At 46.1% G+C, this 17,323-nt stretch overlaps 1 protein-coding gene across 1 annotated transcript; it reads right to left on the bottom strand.

Annotated features, from left to right (window-relative positions):
* Positions 1 to 5,901: 5,901 nt before the first annotated feature.
* On the bottom strand, positions 5,902 to 16,275 carry LOC310742689 (uncharacterized protein). Its single transcript, XM_083572110.1, has 6 exons — positions 16,225 to 16,275; positions 14,050 to 14,215; positions 10,496 to 10,566; positions 10,227 to 10,274; positions 9,041 to 9,391; positions 5,902 to 8,174 (listed from the first exon to the last, which is right to left on the bottom strand). The coding sequence occupies exons 3-6, from the start codon at positions 10,556 to 10,558 to the stop codon at positions 6,294 to 6,296; spliced, it is 2,343 nt and encodes a 780-aa protein (XP_083428236.1). The 5' UTR covers positions 10,559 to 10,566; positions 14,050 to 14,215; positions 16,225 to 16,275; the 3' UTR covers positions 5,902 to 6,293.
* Between the last annotated feature and the right edge of the window lie 1,048 nt (positions 16,276 to 17,323).

Consider the following 17,323-nt stretch of genomic DNA (forward strand, 5'->3'; position numbering starts at 1 on the left):
ACTTTTCATGTTGGTGACACATTTTTTTTTTTAGACATGCATCATTTCGCGACACAGTAATTCAGTTTTACTAGCAAGACGGAGGTGAAACTAACCCCTTTGCCAGCCCTGGGAGGAGAGTGGGGAGCATTCGCACGACACACATACACACTACAACTGACACACTAAAGTGTCATGACACACACTTAGGAAAGCTCTGCTCTAGAGTGCTCACCCACAGAGAGTGGCTGTGGAAACCCAGCCAGATAAATAAATGATGATGATGATGATGATGATGATGATGATGTTCACCCTGACGCCACCACCATCACACACACAAAATAATGTGATACCTTAAAGTTAGCTTCCCAAAAACCTTGAGAGTGCAAAGGGCTTGCGTTAACTCCAGACACCCGCTGGAGCTCAAATATGGATGGTAAAATATGAGCGGAGTGGGAATGAGACTAAGGCAGCAATCCTAACCATGCCTGTTGTTGTTTAGTCGTTTAGTCGTGTCCGACTCTTCGTGACCCCATGGACCAGAGCGCGCCGGGCACTCCTGTCTTCCACTGATCCCACAGCTTGGTCAGTCTCATGTTTGTAGCTTCGAAAACACTGTCCAACCATCTCGTCCTCTGTCGTCCCCTTCTCCTTGTGCCCTCCATCTTTCCCAACATCAGGGTCTTTCCCAGGGAGTCTTTTCTTCTCATGAGGTGGCCAAAGTATTGGAGCCTCAGCATCAGGATCTGTCCTTTCTAACCATGCCTACTCAGATGTAATTCCTACTGAATTACCCTTAGGCATTCCCTCCCATTAAGTATGAAATGGGAGCTGTCTTCATTGTCTGTTCAGTGCTTGCTGAAGATCTTCCCTTTTCAACAAGTCTTTTAAGAAGAGATGTTTCCCAGTCTGCACCTGTATTGGAACTGTTTTTAAAGATATTTTCAGTGTTCCATTAATTAGTGAATTAAAAGGGAGAGACACGTGCATGGCATGCTCTTCCAACCGCAGGACCCAGCGTTCTTCACTTCCTGATGGCAACAGGTGGGGCCAACAGGATGTGAGAAAAGGAGGCAGAAGCACCATAATCATCAGAGACTTTGAGAACCCAGGTAAGGGGCAATCAGGTGTGTTGGCTGGCAGGGGGAAAGAGCTCTGAGACTCAGTAACAGGATGCCCATAAAGAATAAAATAGAAGTAGCTGAGATCTCTACTATCCTAGCCTACTCAAGTTTCAGTTAGTTGCCAGTCCTGAAGCATCATCTTTATACCTAAAGACTGTGAGAATATTGTAGATCTGCTGCAAGTTCCTTAATTCATCCTACTCCTGACTCCTAAGTCTTCCTGCTAGAGTACATACCGTATTTTTCGCACCATAGGACGCACCGGACAATAGGACGCACCTTGTTTTAGAGGGGGGAGAACAAGGGAAAAAAATTATTCCGCTCTCTGCCCAGCGCCCCTTCAGCGAAGTGGCAGGAGGCGCTGCGCAGAGAGTGGGAGAATTTTCCCCCTCTTGTTTTCCCGCTCTAAAACAAGGTGCCGTTTAAGGTGCGTTCAGGCGGCTACCTTGGAAGCCTGGAGAGCGAGAGGGGTCGGTGCACACCGACCCCTCTCGCTCTCCAGGCTTCAGGTTCCTTTCGACCTGTGCTTTGGGGCTGGCGGGAGGAAGCCCACCACCAGCCCCAAAGAGCAGGTCAGGGAGCAGCGGAAAGGCGCAGCGGAGAGGCTGCTGCCATAGTCACGCGTCACTTCTCCAGCTGGGAGAGGGTCGCGGGGCTATGGCTTCTTTAGCCCCGCGCGTGCTCTCCCGGGTGGAGAGGTGACGCGCGCCTATGGAGGCTCCTGCCATAGGCGCGCGTCACCTCTCCAGCCGGGAGAGGGTCGCGGGGGGCTGCTGTAGCCCCGCGCGCGCTCTCCCGGGTGGAGAGGTGACGCGCGCCTATGGAGGCTCCTGCCATAGGCGCGCGTCACCTCTCCAGCCGGGAGAGGGTCGCGGGGGGCTGCTTTAGCCCCGCGCACGCTCTCCCGGGTGGAGAGGTGACGCGCGCCTATGGAGGTTCCTGCCATAGGCGCGTGTCACCTCTCCAGCCGGGAGAGGGTCGCGGGGGGTTGCTTTAGCCCCGCGCGCACTCTCCCGGGTGGAGAGGTGACGCGCGGCTATGGAGGCTCCTGCCATAGCCGCGCGACACCTCTCCAGCCGGGAGAGGGTCGCAGGGCTATGGCGTCTTCGCTCCATAGGACGCACACACATTTCCCCTTCATTTTTGAAGGGGAAAAAGTGTGTCCTATAGAGCGAAAAATACGGTAAATATTTTTTACCCCCTTACACAACCAAGTTCCGTGTAGATTATTTTAGAAGTGCTTTCGACAAATTTCCATCAGGACTCAGTTCTGGGAAACCACCCCCAGCCCCCAATTTCATTTTCTCTCTCTGATAAGATTGCTTCTTTTGACAAACTTATATGGAAGGTTTGCACAGCACATCTTCAATTCAAACTGAAAGCAAATGGCATGATTCTTTTGACATTAAGCAGCAGTGCCACTTGCTGGCCATTAAAAAGCATCACAGTTTATTTTCGCAGCAGCTTCTAGGACAGCAGTTGCCACCAACAGATGTTGGACTACATTTCCCATCAGCCCCAGCCAACATGACCAATGGTCAGGGATGGTGGGAACTGTAGCCCAACAAACATGTAGAGGACAACAGTGGTGTGGACAGGCTGAGGAGAGATGGGAAGAGCCATTCCTGCAAGGTTGGGAGTGTGTTTTCAATTGGCTTGTGAGGAGCCTAACTTTTGCCACCTTTTGGGAAGAGAGATCTGTGGGGGTGCTTTTTTGGCACACGTGCTGTGGGGGCCCTGCATTGTTACGTGGCCTCAGGCAACAGCCTGGGTCCTGCCCCTTCTTCCACGAAGGCACAATTCCCTGGCTGCCAGAGACAGCGTGTGTGTCATGTGCATGATGCGCGATGCGTGTGTGTGATGTTATGCATGTGGCGCATGCACAACATCACATCATCAGGAGGAGGCTGAGCCCAGGGCCCAGTAAGGTGCAGCTTCAATGGCTGGTGGCTCCTCCTCTCTTGCCCCCCCCCACTTCAGCCCTATAGACAGTGCCATCTTACCCATAGGCGCTAGGGGTGCGGGGCACCCAGACGCCATGCTCTCAGGGGTGCCAGGCCAAGAGTCCAGGGCCCGAGAGTTGAGTCCGGGGAAGAGCCCGCCCGTCGGTCGGAGCGCCACAGCAGGCTCTTCTGCTTCAGGTGGCTCTGCACCGCAAATTCGGGGGTGACCAAGCTAACGAGACACTGAGGCTGGCGGCCAGCTCTGCCATCCTACATGCCTGGGACTGGGCAACCTGGGGGGGGGGCACCGGGCGCATCTTTGCACCCCGGCACCGCATATGCTTAAGACAGCCCTGCCTATAGAGTGCTGGCTGCACACCCTGGTGAAATGTGCTGCAGACACCTATGGTGCTAGGAGTTGTTGGGAAACCCCTAATCCCCTCAAAGACTTACAATTTCCAGAGTTCCCTTGGAAGCAGGATGGACTGTTAAACCGCTCTGGGAACCGTAGCCGAGGAACATCAAGTTAAACTGGGAAAGTGTAAAGGATTGGGGATGCTAAACTGGTGACTTTTGTCAACAAGACCCAGGCAGCTCTGTCCACCCGTGGGTTGGCTCGCCAGAAGAGGGAGCAGCTGGCCTGTTTATTGCTATTGTACAGAAGGTGATACTCTAAGTCCAGTGGTTGTCTGGCGACACAAATAGACATGCTGGCAAAGTTCATTGGGTTCAGGCCCAGATATGAGTTTGGGGGGCTGGTAACATAAGCAGAAGATTGGACATATTCCCCAATCCAACCCCTGTTTGCAAGCTTAACAAAATTTGGAGATTCAGAAGAAGCAGGTATATGGCTGGATTGCATATACTGGGCATCATGCTGCTCTCAGATACCCCCTTGCTGCCCATCAATGCCTCCTGGCCCCAAATATTGTGTGTTTATATTGAGAGGGTTTAGCTTTTTGGGAGGTTGTTTGGTGGGAGGGGTGTGTGTTGTTTGTTGTCTTTTATCTCCACCTACAAACTTGCCACACTCCTGCTTCTGTTCTCTGACACCTGCACCCAACAGGCAATATATCAAAGCCATTCAACAGAGATGTATTAAACCAGGTAACTAATTTTTCTTTTACATTTTAAAGTTCTTTATTAGTAAATACAGAGTTGTGTTGTTGCTTTTTTTAACTTAGGACCACTTGTATAAAAAAGGGATTAGAAAATAACCCACAGCATTTTCCCAATACAGCTATACATTTATTACAAAATATTACATACATCCTGTATTAATTATACCTCTGAGGCTGTGTGAACAGCTTATGTGCACAGGCATGTGGCAAATATCTTCTTTGCTTTCTATCTGTGCAGTTGCTACAGTTTACAGATGTCTTATCATTACCACACAGGTGCGTACTGGAGCTGGCTGCTATATATTTGGAATCAGTGTTTGCCCTAGGCTGTGCATGGCTGTGATCTTATTCTTTTGTACCAACAATGGAAAATAGGTCCTCCTTTAGAGCTCTCATTCCTCAAGAACCAGTCTTGTATTTGGGGTGCTTCAATTATTCAAATGAAATTTGGAGGTGTGGGGGGGTGAAGCCTTTTTGTATGTGAGCAACTTTGCTGCATAGAAAGACCAGCTCCCTCTTAGTCCTCTTTAAAAACGAGGCTGCATTGGCACCAAGGAAATAAACAGTCATGCATGCATTCACCACATTTAAATAGTGGAAGAAGCAATCATGCTATAAGGCAGAGGAGGACCCACCCTCAAAAAAGAAAAGAAAAATAAACTCCACTCTCCAAACAGCAAAAAATAAATGCCCAAGAATGGAGAGAATGAAATATATTCCTTGTTGTCTCTTCATTGACGTCACAGGAACTGGCCAATTGATGCCAGTAACAAGGCCCAAGCAGCATGCGGACAAGCAGGGGATTTCACTGCTGTGGGGCAGGGGCTAAAGTAAGTTCTGCTACGTCACTACTGACCTAATTTATTGAATGGAAGGGACACAATGTAGGGGCTCTTAAAATGTAGCTGGGGTTCATAGTGCAGGTGGTTCCCCAAGTACTTTACTGAAAGGCCTTCTTTTGAATGGAACAGGCATCAGCTGCTACAATGACAACCTGTCCTGGGACTTTTATTTTGCTAATTCTGTGGATTACTGTTTCCAATAAGGCTATGCTGTGGTCTAAGCCACTGAGCCTCTTGGGCTTGCCAATCAGAAGGTCGGCAGTTCGAATCTGCACAACGGGATGAGCTCCCGTTGCTCTGTCCCAGCTTCTGCCAAACTAGCAGTTTGAAAGCATAGCAGTGCAAGTTGATACATAGGTACTGCTGCGGTGGGAAGGTAAACAGCATTTCCATGCGCTCTGGCACTCGTCACGGTCCTCCGTGCACCAGTAGCGGTTTAGTCATGCTGGCCACATGACCCGGAAAGCTGTCTGTGGAAAATGCCGGCTCCCTCAGCCTGAAACAAGATGAGTGCCACACCCCATAGTCACCTTTGACTGGACTTAACCTTTACCTTGCAAGACACATACACAACAGCCCCCCAAAAATTCAGTGGTAGTGGCAGGAACAGATTGCTAGGATAGGGGTAAGGAACCCTCTTTCAGATGTTGTTGAACTCCTAACTCCCATCAGTCCCAGTCAGAATGGCAAATGGGATTATGGGAGTTGTAGGAGAGCAACACGGGAGCAGCCCCAGATTCCCAACCTGTGTGGCAGGCCAGTGCAGAGCTTGTCTGAGGCCTGGAACGTAAGTCTTGTTAGAATAAAGTTATAAACTCAAACAAAAATGCAGCTGGTCACTGGAGGGGGGCCCTCAAGCCATCTTAGCCCTCCAAGGCCTGAGGCAAGACTATTCAGCTGTCCCCACTTCTGCATGGAACTGCCCTGTGTCAGGCAAAATTCCTGGTGGCTTCCACTGTTCTGAGGTGTTGTTGAAATATTTTAGTCTCCCTCAGAATTACTCAGGTGTTTTACCTGAGGAGGAACCTCAACATTTGCTTTGACTTGTGCTTTAGATAGAATTCCGTGGCAACTTGGTAGTGTGTCGAACCTCACGTGGTTTGTTCTGCTAATCTTACTCCCCAGAGAGGATCCATCTCGAATTTCACTTTAACTGAAATTCAGCGGTGACTCTAATTTCCTGTTATCAATATTCACATTGCTAAAAATGATAAAATAAATTAAAATATGAGGTCGCATCTTGACCTCAAAATATTACGTAGAGTTGGGTTTGTTTTTAATGCTTTAATACCCATCCTGGCAATCGTTATCATCGTAATCGCTAAAAGGCTTATTATGATAAATGTCAAGCATTAACTTTCGGCTTTCTAGCTCCATGCTCCTTGACCAGCTGTCGTCTTCCGTACTTTCAGAATTGCTCTTTGTGTCCTCTCTGGATTGGCTGGATTCCCCTTCTATAGAACGACTGTTCTCCTCGCCTTTGGATTCACTGCTTTCTGTTGATCTGCTCTGCTGGCCTTGCCATTCTTCGGACCGGAGAGCATTCGAATCGCTGTCTTCACTGCTGGCGCTGTCTTGGGAATCTTTGCTGCTCTCAGACGACGCACTTTGAGACAACCTGCTGTCACCCTGGCTGGATTCCTCTGTGTCCTCGGATGATTCTTCACTCTCTTCTGTAGATGTGCTCTTCTCACCTGATCTGCTGTGTTGTCTCTTAAACTCCCTGGATTCACTGCCCCTCGGTGGCACTTTTCCTACTTCTTCAGTAGAGTCACTCTTCTGCTCTTTAGATCTGCTAACACTGGGTTCATCTGATCTGTCGCTTATCTCTACAGATTTTTTCAAAGTCTTCTCATAGGAGTCCCTGCTGTCTTCAGTGGATTCACTCTTTATGTCTTCTGCTGATGCAGTGTCATCACCCTCTCTAGACTGACTGTTCTCATCCTCTCTAGACTGACTAGCCCTGAGTTCTCTGGACTGGCTATCTGCATCTTCCCTGGACTGGCTGTGCGCATCTTCCCTTGAGCGGCTGGGTGCATCTTCCCTAGATTGACTGTGTACATCTTCCCTGGACTGGCTGTGCCTGACTTCCCTGGATCGGCTGTGCACATCTTCCCTGGAGCGGCTGGGTGCATCTTCCCTGGATTGACTGTGAGAATCTTCCCTGGAGTGACTGTGCTCATCTTCCCTGGAGTGGCTATGCTTGGCTTCCCTGGATCGGCTATGCACATCTTCCCTGGAGCGGCTGCGTGCATCTTCCCTGGATCGACTGTGCGCATCTTTCCTGGAGTGACTGTGCGCATCTTCCCTGGATCGGCTGTGCACATCTTCCCTGGACCGGCTGTCAAAGGTCTCTTTGGACTGACTGCGGCTGTGCCCCCTAGATGAAGGCTTTACAGCCTCTCTGGAATGACTGGTTGCATGCTCTCTGGATCTACTGGGAACATTTTCTGTTGATTGACTAATATCTTCTACAGACTGGCTTTCTTCTTTGGAATCAGCATCCTCCTCCTGCAGGGACTTTTCCTCTTCAGGGCTGTGATCTTCATCTGAATCAGAATCAACATAATGGTATACTTTCCTGGCAAACTGTTCCACTGATTTGCTGTGATGTTTCGCTTTTCTCTGCCCATTTTCTCTGCTGCTTTCCTGGCTGCTTTCTTTTGAATGGACATCTCCGTGAAGCATGTGAGAATCACTGTCATGGCTCTCAAAGATGTTTGGGTCATCTCCTTGCATTCCTTTGTCATCAAAATCATACCTATCCTCTTGGCTGCTGCTGTAACTATCACTTCCTTGTTTTTTGCTGTAATCAGTAATGTGGTTATTCTCTTTTTCAAGGTCTCTGCTCTCACTACTGCTGCTACTGCTGCTACTACTGCCATCATGGCGTTGGCCGATAGCATTGTCACCATCTTGCTCCCCGTTGGTCACCCACGTTTGCTGATCGTTTCCTTTGTTTGGAGTTACCCCATGAGTGCCTTCCTCATTATGTCCATCATCACCACTGGCACCCTCATCATTGGTCAGATCACTTCCTCCTTTCCCCATGAAAGTATACAAGACTTGATCAGGGGAATAAAGCATGCCATCGTTTTCAACATCAAACTGTTCTTTGGATTTTCTGATATCGCTGTGGTCTTCGTGAACCTCATTTTGATCCTCCTATAAAAGACGACAAACGGGAAGGTGAACAAAACTTTATTATTTCACGTTGTTTTTAGAGTTTCATAGGCCAAGTGGCACTCTTGCCTCTACCCCAACAAGCACCTGTTTTGCCAAAAGCTAGGTGGTTCTTTTACAATGAGATTCAGAAACAAGACATCTGAAGGCAGCCCTGTTTAGGGAAGCTTTTAATGTTTAATAGATTATTGTATTTTAATATTCTGTAACATTCATGTTACTGAATCTGACTGAATTGAGGTGACTAAACCTCACCTGGAGTACTGTGTCCAGTTCTGGGCACCACAGTTCAAGAAGGACACTGACAAACTGGAACGTGTCCAGAGGAGGGCAACCAAAATGGTCAAAGGCCTGGAAACGATGCCTTATGAGGAACGGCTAAGGGAGCTGGGCATGTTTAGCCTGGAGAAGAGGAGGTTAAGGGGTGATATGATAGCCATGTTCAAATATATAAAAGGATGTCACATAGAGGAGGGAGAAAGGTTGTTTTCTGCTGCTCCAGAGAAGCGGACACGGAGCAATGGATCCAAACTACAAGAAAGAAGATTCCACCTAAACATTAGGAAGAACTTCCTGACAGTAAGAGCTGTTCGACAGTGGAATTTGCTGCCAAGGAGTGTGGTGGAGTCTCCTTCTTTGGAGGTCTTTAAGCAGAGGCTTGACAACCATATGTCAGGAGTGCTCTGATGGTGTTTCCTGCTTGGCAGGGGGTTGGACTCGATGGCCCTTGTGGTCTCTTCCAACTCTATGATTCTATGATTCTATGAAACTTTCAGCTGCTTATGATGGGAAAATAATTCTGGCTACTTCAATTCAAAGGTTTATACAGTAACCTTTTAAATACCTACCAGAGATGTTCCGTCGGCAGACTGATCATTAGAACTGTCCCCATGGTCATAGTAGTCCTTGTCATCTGCCCATTTCCTCTGAACTGTCTGGTGGTGGACTCTGAAATAATTGCCGTCATCATTGTCCCGAGTGATCCATTCATGGTCATCTTCTGAAGAGCTCTCTAGGCTTCCACTGGAAACTTTCCTGATGAAGTTCTTGCCTTCACTGCTCTCATGGCTAGTGCTCACACGTTCACTGACATCTTTCCTTCCATTTTCCATGCTTGTGCTTGGCCTGCTCTCTGTATCTTCATCACTAACATCTGTGGAATCAGCTACCTCATTCAAGCTTCCTTCAATTGCTGTAGCCTGTACAAAAGATGGACATTAAGGAATGCCTGGTTGCAGTTTTGTTGTTGCTTCTGTTCTTATGCATTTGTTATATTATAGTAAATGTCAAAAATAGTGTGGCTCCTATCACATGGTAGTATATCAACCACCCCTAACGCTCCAGCTGTTTCATCCTACAACTCACATCATCCTGATCATTGGCCATGGTGGCTAGGCTAATGAAAGTTGAAGGCCAACAACATTTCGAGGGGCACATGTGCACAGGTGTATTTCTAACAAATTTTGTTTGTTTGTGTGACCTACTCCTTTGCTGGGCTGGCCCTATCATTAGGTAAAGCGGGGCAACTCCTGGGATTTTCTGCCTCAGGTACCAGAATAACTTGGATGTCCTTGGGTACTATGCACCTTGACTTGGGGAGGAACCACCATTTGCTGATCTGCCTCAGGCAGCAGAATTTATTGAGCCTTTGCCTCAGAAGACCCAAGTGGAAGCTGCTCCTCAGCAACTGGTAGCAAAGGAAGACTTGCTTTTATCGAGGGCTGAGTTCCAGCTTGCCTCAGTGGTCATCAGTGGGCTGTGTGACACAACAAAAGGCAACTCTTGGGAAAACTAAGGAGGAGGGCAAGAAATGCTGCCTAAATAATTCTAGTGCAGCAGATGGCCAGGTAATTTCATCCACAACACAACTCAAAATCTGAGGGAATTGGTTTTTTGGTTGGTTGTGTTGCATTCAATGTAACTTGATGATCTCAAGTGGTCCTGGGGAGAGTTCTTTCCTGTTTCTGACTTCTAAAATAATTTTGTAGCAGAATTCATCAATTGATAAAAGAGAAAGCACAATGGCCTGCTTACCCAATATTCCTCAGAGCTCCTGTGATGTGCACCTAGGTGTCTGGATACCTGGATATATTAAAAGAAGAAAAACATGAATGAATGAATGAATGAATGAATGCTGTAGCTGTTAGAGAAATTATTCAGAAGAAAGTCAGCACAAAGGACACAAGCCAGTTGAAGTTACATGTTTTTATATCCTACTGATTTCAGCGGGTGAGCTGAGGACATACTTAAAACCAAACACGTTTAAAATGTCAGGGTTGCAATGCATTTAGAAAAATACTTACAGGACGAGCACAGGATAGAGCCCACAGGGAGATAAACAAGAGTGCCGTCCTCTTCGTATTCATTTTAGTTTCTGTAACAACATCAAAAGCAGTGTGTAAAAATAGAGAATGAGCAGCAACTGTGTTGGCAATTTTTAGGTCAGAGATGGTAAAGAGTCCCTCATCACTTCTCCTTTCCACCATGCTGGTGCCAGAGTACACACCTGACTGGTTTATGCAGAAAGACCTAGACCAGGCTTCCTAAGGCTAGTCATTTCTTTTTGCAGGGCAGAATGGCCCACTGCATGTTGCTAGCAAGTGGATTCAGCCCACATGCGGCCAGCTGCCAATTTCATGCCAGCTTAGAGCAACAAATCAGTGTTGCTTGCTAACACTATGTATGATGTGCAACTATGCAACGGTAGTAGAAAACCAAATTTGCATGTACATTTTATTTTTCCAAGCAATTATTACTTCATGTGTTTTGAGCACACAGGCTGCACCAGGGCCGGCCCACTCGTGAGGCAAAATGAGGCGACCACCTCAGGTGGCAGGATCCACAGGGCCAGCATATCCTGATGTAGATCTTTATCCCCCCCCCCCCGGTTCTTGATGTAGATCTTCACTCTTCACTCACCCCTTCTTCTCTGGTAGTGGTAGGGAAGGGGGCGTTGTTTTGCAGTTGGCCTCAGGTGCCAAAATGTATTGGTCTGGCTGTGGTCTGCACTTTAAAGCACACCACGTGGACAAACAAAACCGTGTTTTGATAGAGAGGGCATGCCTGGAACTTTGTTTGCAAAATGTGTCCTCCTGCACATAATCTAGCGGCTGTGCACAGAATGTTGACTGCCTTTCTGAGAAGTATATTTTATTGTAAACAGCTTTGGGGGTTTTGCAATGAAGCAGCATACAAATTCTGCTGAATAAATAAAACATATAGAGCCATCATTGCTTTGTGTCCCACCGTGCTTTCATAACACTTCAAAAGGTACCCCTGAAAAGGCTGAGAGGGAAACAGAGAATCGGGACCCAACACCTGCATTTTGGTATGACTCATAGGTGACTCACTACACCCCGCCCCTAAAAACTATGGAAATAGTCTTTAAAGGATTGTTTAATAAATAAATTCCTAACTACGTGAAAGAAACAATGGTCTATCTCACACATCCACATAAGCACTCATAAGAACTAGTCTGCTGTAATGGTTAGCGCATTGGACTCAGACCTGGGATAGCAGGGTTAACATTTGCTCACTGGGTGGCATTGGGCCAGTCATTGCCTCTAAGCCTGACCTACCTCACAGGCTGGTGGGGACTGATTTCTTTTTAAAAAACAAATTTTATTGGTTTTTAAACCAATAAAAGAACCATTAAACACCATTAAACATTAAACACTTGTCCAGCAATGCCTCTAATGATGTTTGCCCTATCCATTGACTTTAGACATAAACTTACACATTCAGTCTTCAAACATATTACTTAACGTAACTTCTCCACTGAGAATATTGAGCGGCTGGCATAACAAGATCCTGACTTGGGTCCTTAACGTAGTTAAAGAAAGGGGTTCCACGTCTCTTGGAAGGTGTCCCTATTTGTTAGGCCTTTAATTGCCCCCCTGTGTTTGGTAAGGCACTCAGACATTGCTGGATCCCAGGTATTATTTTCCCATATGTTCCGGGGTATTTCAGTCTGGTTCTTTTGCTGCTGAGCTATTGCTAATTGTGCTATGGTCAGTAGGAAGGATGCTAGTTCTCTGTGATGTGGTGTGGAGCCCAAGTCTATGTCCAAAGATAAGAGTTGCTAAGGCAAGGTGTTTTGGGGATTAATTGCAGAGAGGGAGAACCATGTCTGAGTGACTTGTAGAAAAGGAAGTACAGTGGTACCTCGGGTTAAGTACTTAATTCGTTCCGGAGGTCCGTTCTTAACCTGAAACTGTTCTTAACCTGAAGCATCACTTTAGCTAATGGGGCCTCCTGCTGCGGCCGTGCTGCCGGAGCACAATTTCTGTTCTCATCCTGAAGCAAAGTTCTTAACCTGAAGCACTATTTCTGGGTTAGCGGAGTCTGTAACCTGAAGCGTATGTAACCTGAGGTACCACTGTACATAAAAGCAATAAATAAATAATGTGCCTTCTTTATTTTTAAGTGCTAAGCTTCCCCCCGCCAAAAGAAACGGACAAGAGTGATCTTAAGTCACTTGCAACATGAGTTTGTAAATTTCATGATTGAGTTGTATGAAATAAAGGGAACAAACGCAATTAGGAAAGTAAACCAACCCCCCCAGGTCATTCCTTTTTACACAGCCACACACAATACCTTTGTACAGCTAGATATAGATGCTACCTCCAAGACAACAACATTGGGGAAACGATTGCAGCAGCTCCAGATAAGTGATCACCTGCACACAGTATTCTCAAAACACATTGGGACTAATGATCCGTAGATGGTGGTCTATTAGGAGAAGGGGCAATTCCCCACTTTTTTTTTACGAGTTGGGGGTGACTGTTGATTATTGGCTCTGGTTCCACCTACAGTTGGTCTCCCTGCCTTTTGCCTTACTGGTCCTGATGGGCGCCAGTCACTACTGTTAGCGATAAGTGTACATGCACCCTTGCACTGTGGTTTGGAGCTGGCCCTTTCATTCTTGGTGCATGTGTAGCGTATTGATCTCCTGTCACAGATTCATCATCATCGCTACAGCTGGAACTTTTGTATCGCCTGATAAACATGGAAGCACAATCCTTTTGAATGGTGACACCATGCTGAGATTCATCAAATGATTAGATAAGAAGTGATGAGATATCAAGAGATGATGCATAAAAATCAGCCCTAAGCCCTGTGCAGCCGGGGGGGGGGGGCACACATATTTCAACAATAAATAATGGAAACCACGTACGTATTATTACCAAACATGGCATTAATATTACAGAATTACAGAATAGTAGCATTGGAAGAAACCCAAAGGGTCATCTAGTTCAATGCAGGGATCCTGCTCATAGCTGTCCCTGGGCAGGCTTGAACCACCAACCTTGGTTAACAGCAAGACACACAGAACTTGTTAGCACGTTAGCAGTGGCAAAGTTTTTATCGGTGGTTGCAAGAACAAATGAGCCCTATATTCTAAACAAAATGCTTGTTTAACCTGGAGGTAGGCTGTATGAATTGTGTATTGATTTGTAATGATTTGTTGGGTCTCTGGACCGTAATAAAGATTGATTGATTGATTGATTGATTGATTGATTGATTGATTGTATTTTGGAGGCAAAGTTTGTAGGCAAGATTCTCCCAATTTATTGTTTTATCTCCACATGCATCCAAATTTACATTTTATAAAACACTCATTTCCATTGTTCAATGAGTATCAAAATGATTTGAAGACCCTTTTTGCATAAATCTCATAAACATCAGATAATGAGAACAGGGACTTAGCATTCTCCTTCTTCATCATTCATTAATGTTTTTTCATTAATCTCCCACATCTTTAAGACTTCTCATTAATACAGTTCCAGCAGGTGCCCCCTGTGATGGCTTTAACTCTTAACAGCATCGGAACAAGGAAAATAATTTAAGATTTTACCTTTGTGTCTGTCTCAGTGAGGTTGCTCCAGGGTTTCCTTTTTCAAAATTGCTCCACCAAAGCACATCAGTTTGGGATCCAATTCTTGAACACCAGTTTTTGACATCTTCTATGACGGTGCACGAATTTAAACTCTGCTTCAGCTACAAAAGGACCAATCAGCAGCCTTGAGGAAGAGAGTGATGTCATAAGGTGTCATCAGGCATCCAGGCCGCCCCCACTTCCCTTCTGCCTCCAAATGGACGTTTTCCCTAAAAATAAGCTGTGGTTCTCAAAATGACTAGACCAGTTTGCATTTAATGAGGGATCTTGCTAAGGGTTCATTTGGATTTCTAAATTTATGCCACTTCTCATGCCTGCAGGTTTATGAGTGTAAACAATTGCAGTGTCACCCACATTTATACCCAGAGTGCTGTCATCCCCAGTCGCACTCGCTTCCTGCTAATATATGTATTATACCAGTAGACAGTTTGTACCGAAGTGCTTCCGGGAACCGTCTTTAGCATAAAAAGATCTGTGGGCTACCATATCTTCTCGCCTTACAGCCACCATGTGGGAGGATGCTTAGAACAGCTGCAGCACTGAAATGAAACTGCTGAATTTGCCCTTTGCTGCTATGATACAACCAACTGGCATGCTACAGATACCAAGGGAAAGAAGTTTGCACCCAGCTAGCAGTTTCTTTAGCATGTCTGCTGCGACAGCTTAGGCAGTGGAAGAGGCAAGCCGTTTTTCAGACTCAGCTTAAAATTTCAAACTGAAAAGTGGGTTGCCTCTTCAGTGTGCGGTAGACACCGTGCTGGATTAAACCCTGTGGAGGACCCTAGGCAGTCAAAATTGGGGGGGGGGTGAGGCCTCACAAGAGCAACAATATTTATGCTTCTACTTCGCTACTTGCAAATATTCTAGTAGGATCCGGAGTTGGCAGGAACTTGCGACATGCTAACTCACAGAAAGCTTCGTACCTGGAAGTTTCTGGTTCATGCACTCTAGTGGGATAACATTGAACTAAGAAAGCTTGATTGTAATTTTCTTTCAAGATCAAATCAATATTATTTCGATGCGTTGTCACGGGCCCCCTACCCGAATAGGTAGCTATTATAGTCTTTCTTTAGTCCTTTTCTTAATGTTTAGGCTATGTTACTATATGCCTGAACATTTTGCTCGCCCTTTTCTCAACTTTTCCCAAGTCTACTGTATCCTTTTAGAGGTGAAGCAACCAGAACTGTACACAGTATTCCAAATGCTGTATCCTCCAGGTTGGCAGTTTGAATCCCCACGACAGTGTGAGCTCCCGTTGCTCTGTCCCAGCTCCTGCCAACCTAGCAGTTCGAAAGCACACCAGTACCAGTAGATAAATAGGCACCACTGTGGCAGGAAGGTAAACAGTGTTTCCGTGCGCTCTGGCTTCTGTCACGGTGTCCAGTTGTGCCAGAAGCGGTTTAGTCATGCTGGCCACATGACCCAGAAAGCTGTTTGTGGACAAACACCAGCTCCCTCGGCCTGAAAGTGAGATGAACGCCACAACCCCATAGTCACCTTTGACTGGACTTAACCATCCAGGGGTCCTTTACCTTTATATTTTTATTCTCCAAGGATTATATTCTGTTAGAAGCTGCCAAGAGTGGCTGTCTGTTAGAAGCTGCCAAGAGTGGCTGGGACAACCCAATGGGCAGGGTACAAGTTACAAATTATTATTATTATTATTATTATTATTATTATTATTATTATTATTGTCACACCATAGATGTGTATAGTGGCATTCTATAGAGCAGTGGTTCTCAACCTGTGAGTCCACAGATGTTGTTGGGCTACAACTCCCATCACCCCTGATGGGAGTTGTAGTTCAACAACATCTGGGGACCCACAGGTTGAGAAAGGCTGATATAAAGGCAGTTTTATTTTGTGTGTTCTGCTGTGAATTGATCCTCCCAAATTAATGGGCTGATCCGAGTGTAAGTTTCCACCGGATCACAGATTAACATGGAAATGGGCCGAAACGGACTTGGACATGAAAACATGTGAAAGCAACACAGACCAGAAATAATACTGTCTATCCCTATGAAGAGGTGCTGGGGAAACATACACCAATGACTGCGCCCAGCTTGGACCTAAATAAAACCTTGCCACATCCTGTTAGTGAGACATGAGGGACTGGAGGCAGAGAAAGCTTACCCAAGCAGAAGAAAATCCGTGAGGGCAACTACAGCTTCCCCACTTCCCCACACTCAGCTCAGCCATTTCCTCGTGACACCCACAAGGAATGTTAGGAATAGCTGCCAGGAAGGGCTTCTCCAAGCTTGCTTGAGAAACCAAGCTTTATATAAATTGCTAAGAAGAAGTGCTTAAGAACACAGAAGCTTCACAAACTTGTCTCTGGCATAAAGGGGGCATATGCATTGCTTCCAAGTGGGACTTCCACCTGAGGCTCTGGGAGTGGCCAAATCCATCCATTTTTATTGTTCCAGACTTAAATGTAAACCTCCACAATTCCACAATAATTCAAATTATTATTATTATTTAGAGAAGCTTTTAATGTTTAATAGGTTATTGTATTTTAGTGTTCTGTTGGAAGTGTGGCCAGATGGGCGGGGTATAAATAATAAATTATGATTATTAAATTATTATTCCATGTCACTTTGCGATTATCATTTGAAAGCCCTCGTAAAAATCTGTCAGGATCCAGGTGCAAATTTCTCCCTTACACAGGTTTGTATGCAATGTTGCCTGCTATATGCATTTTGCAAAGCAATTTCCATGCGTATAAAATATTTCGCATGTCATTCTCACTCATTACATGCATGTTTTACCCTGATCCATGGATTTTTACCCACATTACTTGTCTTGAGAACTGCATTGCAAAACTTGGAGGAAAACTGGAGCATCCCTACATCCCAGACCTTGCAGCTGCCCTGCCCCATCCCCATCCTGGACAACAGACCCACCTGACCACATGAGCCACAACCGCATGAATGGCATCAACCAGACACCTTGGAGAGCCACTGCCAATCAGAGCAGACAGTACTGGCGCTAAGTGGACAAGTAGCCTAGGGGTTGACTACCCAAGATCCCATTTTGGATTTTGTAATACACAGAGCTGTTTTGAACTGAGGAATGAAGGGGGGTTCTTTGGAAAGCACTGCTGGTGAGCTTGCTTCTGCAGGTCAGCAATACCTGCTCAACCTGTCCATTTCTATATACAGTGGTACCTCAGGTTAAGTACTTAATTCGTTCCGGAGGTCTGTTCTTAACCTGAAACTGTTCTTAACCTGAA

This window comes from Podarcis filfolensis, assembly GCF_964270895.1.
Source record: "Podarcis filfolensis genome assembly, chromosome: 9".
Taxonomy (NCBI): domain Eukaryota; kingdom Metazoa; phylum Chordata; class Lepidosauria; order Squamata; family Lacertidae; genus Podarcis; species Podarcis filfolensis.

Coding starts and splice junctions, on each gene's coding strand:
- LOC310742689 (XM_083572110.1), bottom strand. CDS start 10,558: ATGAATACGAAGAGGACGGCACTCTTGTTTATCTCCCTGTGGGCTCTA. Junction 10,275..10,495: donor CTCTATCCTGTGCTCGTCCT/GTAAGTATTTTT, acceptor TAATATATCCAG/GTATCCAGACACCTAGGTGC. Junction 8,175..9,040: donor CTGCCGACGGAACATCTCTG/GTAGGTATTTAA, acceptor CGTCTTTTATAG/GAGGATCAAAATGAGGTTCA.